The 10,507-nt window shown below is 40.2% G+C and overlaps 1 protein-coding gene across 1 annotated transcript in view; it reads left to right on the plus strand.

Moving 5' to 3' along the window:
- vps35 (VPS35 retromer complex component) overlaps window positions 1-10,507 on the plus strand; it is a 23,680-nt gene extending 13,173 nt beyond the window's left edge. The window contains exons 5-12 of the mRNA XM_035999859.1: window positions 3,429-3,577; window positions 4,647-4,854; window positions 5,681-5,836; window positions 6,220-6,342; window positions 6,433-6,612; window positions 7,620-7,859; window positions 8,532-8,675; window positions 9,022-10,507. Coding sequence (XP_035855752.1) covers window positions 3,429-3,577; window positions 4,647-4,854; window positions 5,681-5,836; window positions 6,220-6,342; window positions 6,433-6,612; window positions 7,620-7,859; window positions 8,532-8,675; window positions 9,022-9,201 — 1,380 coding nt within the window. The 3' untranslated portion in view covers window positions 9,202-10,507. The remainder of the gene's footprint in view (window positions 1-3,428; window positions 3,578-4,646; window positions 4,855-5,680; window positions 5,837-6,219; window positions 6,343-6,432; window positions 6,613-7,619; window positions 7,860-8,531; window positions 8,676-9,021) is intronic.

Genomic DNA, 10,507 nt, shown 5'->3' on the forward strand with positions numbered 1-10,507 from the left:
TCTTATATGAGGTTCCTTTTTCAACTACAAGGTCAATATTGTTTTTCACTAATGACAAAACAACGAATTATTCGTGCATTTATATGGAACTAAGCTTTAGGAGCTTTCCATCTTTACTCTCCTCCCTGTTACGTTGCATTCGGAGATGGTAGTGCTGGGAAACAACAACAACTGCTAAAGTAAGTCGTTCAAAACCTTTCTTTTTAGTAAACTCTGTGTACACAAACAATGTTCTCAATGCTCAAGTTCATGTGTAGAGCCCTTGGTGGTACTTCGAGCAAAGTTTCATGTTGTGTTGAGCCTTCTTAGTGTTTTAAAAATGTTGATTTTGATGCTATCATAGAAGTGCCCCAGCACTCCCATTCAAAAGGCCATTTGACCGAAAAATGAAGATACGGTAAATCTTAAAAGTGGCGCTTCCGTCCTAAATATGCTTTTAAACTAAAGTTTGACTCGGGTACATTCACAAAAATACCCTAGGTTGCATTTTGGCGAGAGTTACACTTTAATGATTTCCACACTTTGATGATTTAAAGGTTTTGTGTGTAACTCTTTGATATTAATAAACATCCGTTACATTCAAGCCATTGCCAAATGAGTTGCTATAAAGCTAATTAAGACTAAGATCAGCTCCACAACTCTCTCTGTATTTCTCAGTATGGCTATGTTCAGAAGATTGTCGTCTGGCTCTTTTGAAGAGTCCATGTTTTTTAATCCTCCGTGACCTCCTTGGCTACTAGCAACTGTGTGTGCGACCACGGATGGTTTGTGTCATGTGGATACGCCGACAGTGCTGTTGTCATTACTTAGAATTCCTCATGGGGAAGACATAAACTACGCACGATACAGTATATTTAATTATTTTTTTGTGCACAAAAAAGTACAGCTGCAAAAATAATCAGTCAATTGGTATATAAAAAAGCAAACATTCTCTGATTCCAGCTTGTTAAATGTACAGTTGTGTTCAAAACAATAGAGGGTCCAACATCACTGACCTCCATAAATCAAAATTTTTGGTAGAAGTGATATTTCCACATGGCAAATCATTTACTAGTAAGTGTTGTAGAGTCATAGAAAACCAACAGACCCAACAGTCATGACATGCATGCTGCTCATTCTGTGTAATTGAATCTGTAATTGAAAGGGGCATGTTCAAAATAATAGCAGTGTTGTTGTTTTTTTAGTGAGGTGATTGATTCTGTGAAGAAACAGGTGTCAGTTATGGCCCATATTTAAGGAAGGAAGGAAGCGAATGTTGTGCATGCTGGTTATAGTGCATTTCACACTGAAATACTCAGCAAAATGGGTTGTTCCAAGAAGTGCAGAAAATTATAGGCTGCTCAGCCAAAATGATTTCAAAAGCCTTGAAATGGCATCCAAAGCCTGAACGACGTGGGAAAAAAGTGTCAACTACCATTCGAATGGATCGAAGAATAGCCAAAATGGCAAAGGCTCAACCAATGATTAGCTCCAGGAAAATCAAAGAAGACTTAAAGTTACTTGTGAGTACTGTTATGATCAGAAGAAGGCAAAAAGAAGCAAAGCTATCAACTAGAAGCCCCCGCAAAGTCTCATTGCTGAAAAAAAGACATGTACTGAATAGGTTGAAATTTGCCAAAGGACACATTGACTGGCCAAAGGAGAAAAGGTGCAACATTCTGTGGACTGACGAGAGCAAAATTGTTCTTTTTGGGTCTAGGGGCCGCAGACAGTTTGTCCGACGACCCTCATGCACTGAATTCAAGCCACAGTACACTGTAAAGACAGTAAAGCATGGTGGTGCAAAAATCATGTTATAGGGATGTTTCTCATACTGTGGTGTTGGGCCTATTTATCGCATACCAGGGATCATGGATCAGTTTCAATACATCAAAATACTTGAAGAGGTCATGTTGCCTTATGCTGAAGAGGAAATGCCTTTGAAATTGGTCTTTCAACAAGACAATGACCCAAAACACACCAGTAAGCGAGCAAAGTCTTGGTTCTAGATGAACAAGATTGATGTTATGGAGTGGCCAGCCCAATCCCCAGACCTCAATCCCATAGAAAACTTGTGGGGTGACATCAAAAATGCTGTTTCTGAGGCAAACCCCAGTAACGCAGAGGAATTGTGCAATGTAGTTCAATCGTCCTGGGCTGGAATATCTGTTCACAGGTGCCAGAAGTTGGTCGACTTCATGCAACACAGATGTGAAGCAGTTCTCAGAAATAATGGTTATGCAACTAAATATTAGTGCAGTGATTTAAAGTAAAGCAAACCCTTAAACATTTACTGTATAAACTGAAAAATGTCTCGAGTTTGTAAAGAAAAATACAAATACTGCTATTTTTTTTAACAGACTAATATTTCTTTTTCTTCACTTTCTGTAAAGATATAACACAAACTTGATCAATTTTGGTCATGTTTTGATTTGGAATTGAATGTGCAGTGTTCCCAATGCATTGATATTATGAAATTAAAAGCTATTCTAAGGATTTTGAGCATTATTCACTTTTTTAAACACACTGCTATTATTCTGAACACAACTGTAAATATTTTCTAGTTTCTTCTCTCCTCTGTGACATTAAACTGAATGTCTTGGAAGTTTGGACAAAACAAGACATTTGAGGATGTGATCTTGGGCTTTGGGAAACACTAACATCAAAATTGTATAGACCAAACAACTAATTAAAGGTGCTCTAAGCGATGTTGGGTGACAGAACTTCTTGTTGACGTTCAAAGTATTTTCAAACAAAACGAGGCTAGCTCGCCCCTCCCTCCTCCTCATCCCGTCCCCTCTCCCTCCCTTCCGTGCTTCCGCGCACTAACCCCCCAACCCCCACCGCCAAATCCTTCTTGTCGGTTATTGGCTGGAACGCTGGAAGACTTTATGTTTGGTGGTGCAGGTTGGCACAGTTTGTTTTTATTGCCGTTTGTGGAGCCTGAGCTGTCTACAGAGACCGCGTCTTTTTACAGTGTGTTCAGGGGATAGGCAGCTCGCGGATAGTGAGGAGATGTTTGCTGTATGTGACAAAAAATGTTGTAACCTAAAAAATGCGTGACATCGCTTAGAGCACCTTTAATTAATCAAGAAAATAATCAACAGATGTTGCAGTCTTACAAAAAAGTATAATAAAACACTATTAAATATTGTTGAGTCAATTTTAAGGTGTAGAAGAGATTTGATAAGATTCACGTCAGAACAACCAAAAAAGCTTATATTCTCCCCCTTTCTGGTGTAGGTCAAAAGAAAAGAAATCCTCATAAAATTAGATGAATCATCCAATCATTGGTCTACATACATTTGCCAACTGCTTACAGTATGATGATTAGGCAAAATGGTCTTACTAAGCTATCCTTCTCCAAGCTATGATGACTCTAAGTTTAAATTTCAAACCGTTGGACTGACCATGCTGACAGTTTCATTCTATGATTCTTCCTCCTCCAGTCTCGCCAGGACATGCCATCAGAGGACGTAGTCTCTTTGCAGGTCTCTCTCATCAACTTGGCCATTAAATGCTACCCTGACCGTGTGGACTACGTAGATAAGGTCCTGGAGAGCACTGTGGAGATATTCAACAAGCTCAACTTGGAACAGTAAGTACAATAGAGTGGTTAATCATTAAGCCCAGTTCAGACCAAAGATTCGCGCAGAAACTACTTACAACTCACCGGTTTGCAGCGTTCTAAAACCTACCAGTTCAGTTCAGCTTTTTGTAGCTAAATATGAATGTGGATAACGTTAGTGAGATGCTTGCTACAGTTACATTTCTAGTGATGAATCTGCGAAAATGCTTTTATTTCTCTGATTCACGGCTTTACAAGATGACTTCTATTGGCTGTTGAAACAGGTGACGTCTCTTACGTTCTAAAACCAGCACTAGAGACTCGACCAGCTGAGTCGCAGCCACACCATCAACTGTTTTAAGTCGAGCTAAAATGGGCCGGTTCAGACCGCTGAAACTTTTCTCTGTGACTTTCTCAACTCTTTTTTTTCTCATTGCGAATATTTGGTCTGAACTGGGCTTTAGGGTGTGGACCTGTTTCAAGCAGTAAAAGCAAGATATTGAAGGGTTTAGGGTTTCCTGTATGTTCAAATCGGGCATGTTCATATTTGGGGTTAGGAAAATTCTCTCTCTGTTTATTATGGTACCAACTTTATTCATTAACCTTAATGTCTTCTTGCTTTATCCTTCATGGCCGTCTCAAAACATGATAAAACAATTAAAAGAGGAGGGTCACCAATAGGCAGAGCAAAAACAGAGGGATTTAATCATTTTGGTTATTTTAGCTTTCCTATTGTTACCCGCTGTAAAAAATGACAGATATTTTTAATTGAATATATTTAATTGAACTGTAGAAGCCTGCATAAACTGACCAAATTAAAGCAGGTTTTGAACAGGTTAAAACCTTTAAAAGCCAAGATTGTGTTCTTACAGGAAAAACACCTATTAGCTAACGAGACAATTAAGATAAAAATGAAGGTGGCCAGGACAGGTTCTATCATCTTCGTACTCTTTTAACTCTGTAGGTGTGATTATACAAACATGATCACAGACAGGATAGAATAGGGTTAATGATTGGCATTTAAATGCACTCTTTGCCTCGCTTGCTTTCACACTTATGTGTCACACTTCTACCCGTTCCATTCTTTCCCCTCCCCTAGCATAGCGACCAGCAGCGCAGTGTCAAAGGAACTAACCCGACTGTTGAAGATCCCAGTGGATACCTACAACAACATCCTGACCGTGCTGCAGCTCAAGCACTTCCCACCACTCTTCGAGTACTTTGACTACGAGTCACGCAAGAGCATGAGTTGCTATGTGCTGAGCAACACACTGGACTACAACACCACCATTCTGGAACAGGAACAGGTTGGATTCCTCCCTACCACTAAAACACAAGGGCATTAATTGTTGAGGATAGGCAGTCAGACATGCTGCACACCCACACAGCACCCTGACTGTAAGAAAGTGGGAATCCTCTTAATGTCCAACATATCATAACTGTGAAGCTGGCGATGGTAACATGGTGTTTTACCTCATCTCTGGTTATGCAACCATTTAGAAAGATGGCAAGCTTTTTGTTTTTAGGGTGGGTAGAATGAATCTTTCTCCGTTGATCCCTTTTGTTTGTTTGCTGCCTCCATGGCTGTACTACAGCTGTAGTGCACTGGGTTTGCGTTTTTACAGGTATATCTGGCAACCGGCCCGGCTGGCAAAATGGGCAGTTGATAACAACACACAGGCCAAAACACAAACGGACATTCCGTCACTGAACGGAAATTTCAAAAGGAGAAAATACTGGCTTTAGCATTGTTCTTATAAAAACGTAGTATTATAACTTAGCATGTTTCCTTAATATCGGATGACATATTGTGGTAATTTTTTGATTAAATACAGTAAATATATTACTTATTGCACCTTTAACAATATATACAACTTAAATATATATTCAAATTTAGAATATTCATTGATGATGATAGAGTGCAAGGCATCAGAAATCCCGTACATATAACAAGGCTGCATTACTTAGTGTTGAATGTGCGGCCTTCTCTTACTACTGTAACTTACTGGGCAAGATTTTTGATCGGTCTCTGACCCATGACCTCGTCAGCATAGGTCATCAGCCAAAAGCAAGAAGGAAATTTAGAAAAGTACCTGGAATCAAAACTACTTACTCCCTCTCTGGTTTCTCTAGGTGGACGCCATCTTGAGCTTGGTATCCACACTGATACAGGACCAGCCAGACCAACCAGCTGATGACCCTGACCCTGAGGACTTTGCTGAGGAGCAGAGCCTTGTGGGTCGTTTCATCCATCTGCTCCACTCCGAAGATCCGGATCAACAGTATCTTGTGGGTCCTTTTCCTCAACATTAAAGGAACATGCCAGTGAAGGAACTAGATGTGTACATACTAAAATAACGTCTGTTACATGTGCTCAGTCATGGAAGGCTTGTATCATGTGGACGCGCCGACAGTTTTGTTGTCATTACTTAGAATTCCTCATGGGGGAGACAGAAACTACACACTGTTCGTTGATTTACACCATAAGGAAATTAATGTAACCCAGTGGCTGCCTTGAAAGTATGAAAATGCATTTAAAAATCTGTAACTCTATGGCATGCTTTGGATTTAAAACTGTTGTGTGTTTCATGTTTCTATAACTTTCTCTGTTGGGGTTGGTAAGCCACAATGTCTTTTGCTGTCATTACCGTTAACACTGGTTTGTTGGTCAGATTCTGAACACAGCCCGGAAACACTTTGGTGCGGGTGGGAACCTAAGGATTCGCTACACACTCCCTCCTCTGGTGTTCGCTGCCTACCAGCTGGCCTTCAGATACAAGGAGAACTCCTCATTGGTGTGCAAACATCCCTTTCACTACATCTCACATGCTGTATTTCTAGTTTTGTCTATCCTATTAAATTATTCCAAATGTATCTCCCATCAGGATGACAAGTGGGAAAAGAAGTGTCAGAAGATCTTTTCCTTCGCCCACCAGACCATCAGTGCACTTATCAAGGCAGAGCTTGCTGAGCTGCCTCTTCGACTCTTCCTGCAGGGGGCGCTGGCTGCAGGCGAGATTGGCTTTGAAAACCACGAGACTGTTGCTTATGAGTTCATGTCACAGGTACAATGTTTAATTAAACCGTTGCCTTTAAATCTCTTGAGCATTCAGGCTCACACGGTGTCTTCACAGGCTACATAGTGAAAGCAGCACGTCTTTGGTCCTGGCTAAAATAACCAAAGCACAGGTCTGAAAGTGACCGAGTTAAGTTAATAAACCCTCAGCACCTGCCTAAAGAATGTGATTTTTAGTGTCTATAATTGAACCTTTGCATTTCATGCTGGCCTCACAGATTCCTGTACAAGAGTTAAATGTTTTTGAATTGGGAAAAGCTTTAGGTGGTGTTGCTCTAGAAAAGTCACAACCACATTATATACAGAAGATGATAAACAAAATAACACTGAAAGTTTCACATTTTGTTTTTTTATTTTACTGTACAAATTGAAAAGCTTGAGACAACTGTCGGACTAGCTAACTGAAAATGTATGAGGGAAATATCTTTAAACAAACGCTTGTGCATTTTGTATCTCAGATATAATTGGTTGGCTACAGCCTATAGTGTGGAGGACGCTTAATTTAAGATGGTTATAGAGAGAGGGGCAGCCAGTCAGTTGAACTCCAGTCACATAAAGAAAGATGACATATGATAACTGGAAATATTTTATATTATATCCTGTTTTGTGTTGTTCAAGTGGATTTGTTAACACTTACATGGGCCTTTAATTTAAATATTCTGTGGGAGCTTTTTGTTTTTTCTTTGTTTTTTTACAGCAAAATTGAATTTGTGATGTTAGTTCATAGAAAAGTAGTACAGCAACTTGAGTGCCTACATTTTGAATATTTGATGACTACTTGAGACCCCAAAACTGTTTTAAAAATTCCACAGGCAATTGTGGTGATTTCTTTCATTGATTTTGTTTTGCTTTGATTCTCAAATATTGCAACAACAAAACCTCTGGCTCTCTCCTTTTCACATCTTTTGTCTCATTCCTTTTCCTCTCTCCCTCCTTGCCCACCAATGCCACCTTTTGCATTTCTTCTCTTGCTTCTCAATACATCTCCCTCACCAGGCCTTCTCTCTGTACGAGGATGAGATCAGTGACTCTAAAGCCCAGTTGGCAGCCATCACACTGATCATTGGTACCTTTGAGCGAATGCGATGTTTCAGCGAGGAAAACCATGAGCCGCTGAGGACTCAGTGTGCGCTGGCTGCCTCCAAGCTGCTGAAGAAGCCTGACCAGTGCCGAGCCGTCAGTATCTGCGCCCATCTCTTTTGGTCAGGTCGCAGCACTGAAAAAAATGGTGAAGAGGTGTGTTGGAATTGTTTTTGTGCTATTTCAAAAACACTTGTATCTGAAAAAAATCTTTTACACCTGCGAAGGGAACTAAAATGGGCTGTGCTGTCACTACATCCCACCAGTACACTCACTGTGAGAAAACGTTTGTTGATGTAATAATGGCATTAACACCAAACGGAGCTCGCAATTGTGATGGGACCTGCAGTTTCCACAATCAAGGAGTAAACAGTAGACAGTTATACTAAAGTGGGGATGATAAATGACACTGTAAGAGTGTTCAATTGTCCGTCTTAAGCACACTGTAGCATGCCACATTTAAATTACGTTTATGTTTTGGGCAGTTTTGTCTTTATTAGATAGAAGACATTAGAGAGGGGACAGGAAATGAGAGGAGGACGCTGGTGGATGACATGCAACAAAGGTCGAGTAGGTTTGAACCGGGGATGTAACATAACATGGTTACCTTCTTCCCCTGTGCTACCAGGACGCCTCAAAAAGATTATAGTGAAAAATGCGGATAATTGGTACAGAAGGAAACTGTTTGTCTTTTAGATTTTCCATCAATTATCCTTCAATAATATACTGTATCTGAGTTTGCTAGATCATTGTTTGGACACATTTTGATTCACTTGATCTCTGATGATCCACTGCTGTCATTGCTAAGTACTGATGTTGCATTATTAGATCCGTGATGGTAAGCGGGTGATGGAGTGTCTAAAGAAAGCCCTGAAGATTGCCAACCAGTGTATGGACCCATCGCTGCAAGTCCAGCTTTTCATTGAAATCCTCAACAGATACATCTGCTTCTATGAGAGAGAAAATGATGCGGTAGGACACCACAAATGTCAACATGGTTAAGACACCTGTTCCAAGCTGTGTTGTTAACAACTGTCACGTTTTGAATGCTCTTAAGTACCCAGGTTACTGTTTATCTGCAGTAACCTGGTTTGAGAAATGTCATGTAAACAAGAACCTGATTTGTTCTTTTCAGTTTTGTCATTCTGATGACTTTAAATGAGTATGTGCAGATAAGTACTCTAACATCTTTGCTTTTAACCTTCAAAACACAAAGACAGTCACTTCCAATTGATGTGAATGCAGTCCATAAAAGCTATGTAAATATTACACTACAAACAGGAACTCTTACACTGTCCCTCATCCTCCACCTTTCCAGGTGACTGTCCAGGTATTAAACCAGCTTATCCAGAAGATCAGAGAAGACCTTCCCAACCTGGAGGCGAGTGAGGAAACGGAGCAGATCAACAAACACTTCCACAACACACTGGAGCATCTTCGCCTGCAGAGAGAATCCCCCGAGTCTGAGGGCCCCGCCTATGAGGGCCTGGTTCTTTAAAACTCACGCAGGTTGGAAGGATGTGAAGTCCATCCATAGATGTTTCACTATATTATAAATATACAAGAGCACACACTCACAAGAACTCACAAAATCCCATCCTTTAGGCCGGGAATAAAAATAAATATCAAGAAGAGCTAAAGTACTCATTCCTTCATTTTATTATTATTAATTTTTCTGCATAAGTTCCTCTTCACCATCCCTCACTTGCAGAACGGTTTTCTGCAACAGGTTGGAGATGTTACATTTTGAGAAGCGTGTGCCAGCAACACTGCACTTAGCTTTAACGTGCACTTCTGGCAAGTCGTAGGCACCATTCCTTTATGAATTCCTGCTTGGAAAATTTGTCTTTAACCTGTATCATTTGATTGTCAATAGATTTACTAGCTGTTGTAGGTGTACCTGCTGAGTCATCAACCCCTCACGTGTTCGCATCTTTCCATATCGAGAATGAATGTATTGGCGTGAGTGTATAACGGCTACAGGATCTAGTATTGGTGTTACAGCTATATTGCATACGAATAACCCCTGAATAACTCTGCTGTTCCTTGGGATGGCTTTGTAGCCATTTTTAAACTAGTTGGAACCAACGAAACTGAAGACCTGATGTATGGAAGCACATGCAAACTATGGCCCCACAGGAACAGTGCAAACAATGTTGTTTCCATTAAAAACTGATGTTTTGGAACAGCGCTTCTTATCATCTGGTCGGTCAATTCAGTTAATAATTGTGCATTTTGCATGATCCAGTTCTTCTGCTGTCCCTGCTGGGCTGCAAAGAAATACAAATAATCTTACAAATCTAGGGATTTATAGGTGGGAAAATTGTCATATTTTGACAAGATCCTCTCATGCTTAAGCAGTGTTTCTTCTTAATAACATCAGATTTGTCTCTCATCACTCTATGGACTCCATATTTCATGTATTGTTGATTTCTGGACTTCTCACCAATGGATTGACAACTGCAAAGAACTGCAGCATGTGTTTGCATGATTTAGTGTGCTTGTACTATAAGGCCTGGTTTTCAGTTAGTCTGTTGTGGGGGCTGCAGAGATTTCTCAGGATTGTATGCTAGTTGACAAGTTGCCATACTGAGCACCTACTGATGTACACATGTGCTGCAGCTTCTGACAGTGTCTGCTGATTTTCTTAGCTATTGTTGATTTGTTGGAGAGGGAATTGACCATTTTCTCTCCCCTTTTTAAATCTGTGTGAAAACCCTCTTGTAAATCAGATCCAGAAAAAAAAGCAAATTAAAAAGCAATTCTCATTGTCATTTGCTGAAATAAAATAACAATTAACAATA

The sequence above is a fragment of the Sander lucioperca genome, chromosome 3 (assembly GCF_008315115.2).
Source record: "Sander lucioperca isolate FBNREF2018 chromosome 3, SLUC_FBN_1.2, whole genome shotgun sequence".
NCBI classification, from domain to species: domain Eukaryota; kingdom Metazoa; phylum Chordata; class Actinopteri; order Perciformes; family Percidae; genus Sander; species Sander lucioperca.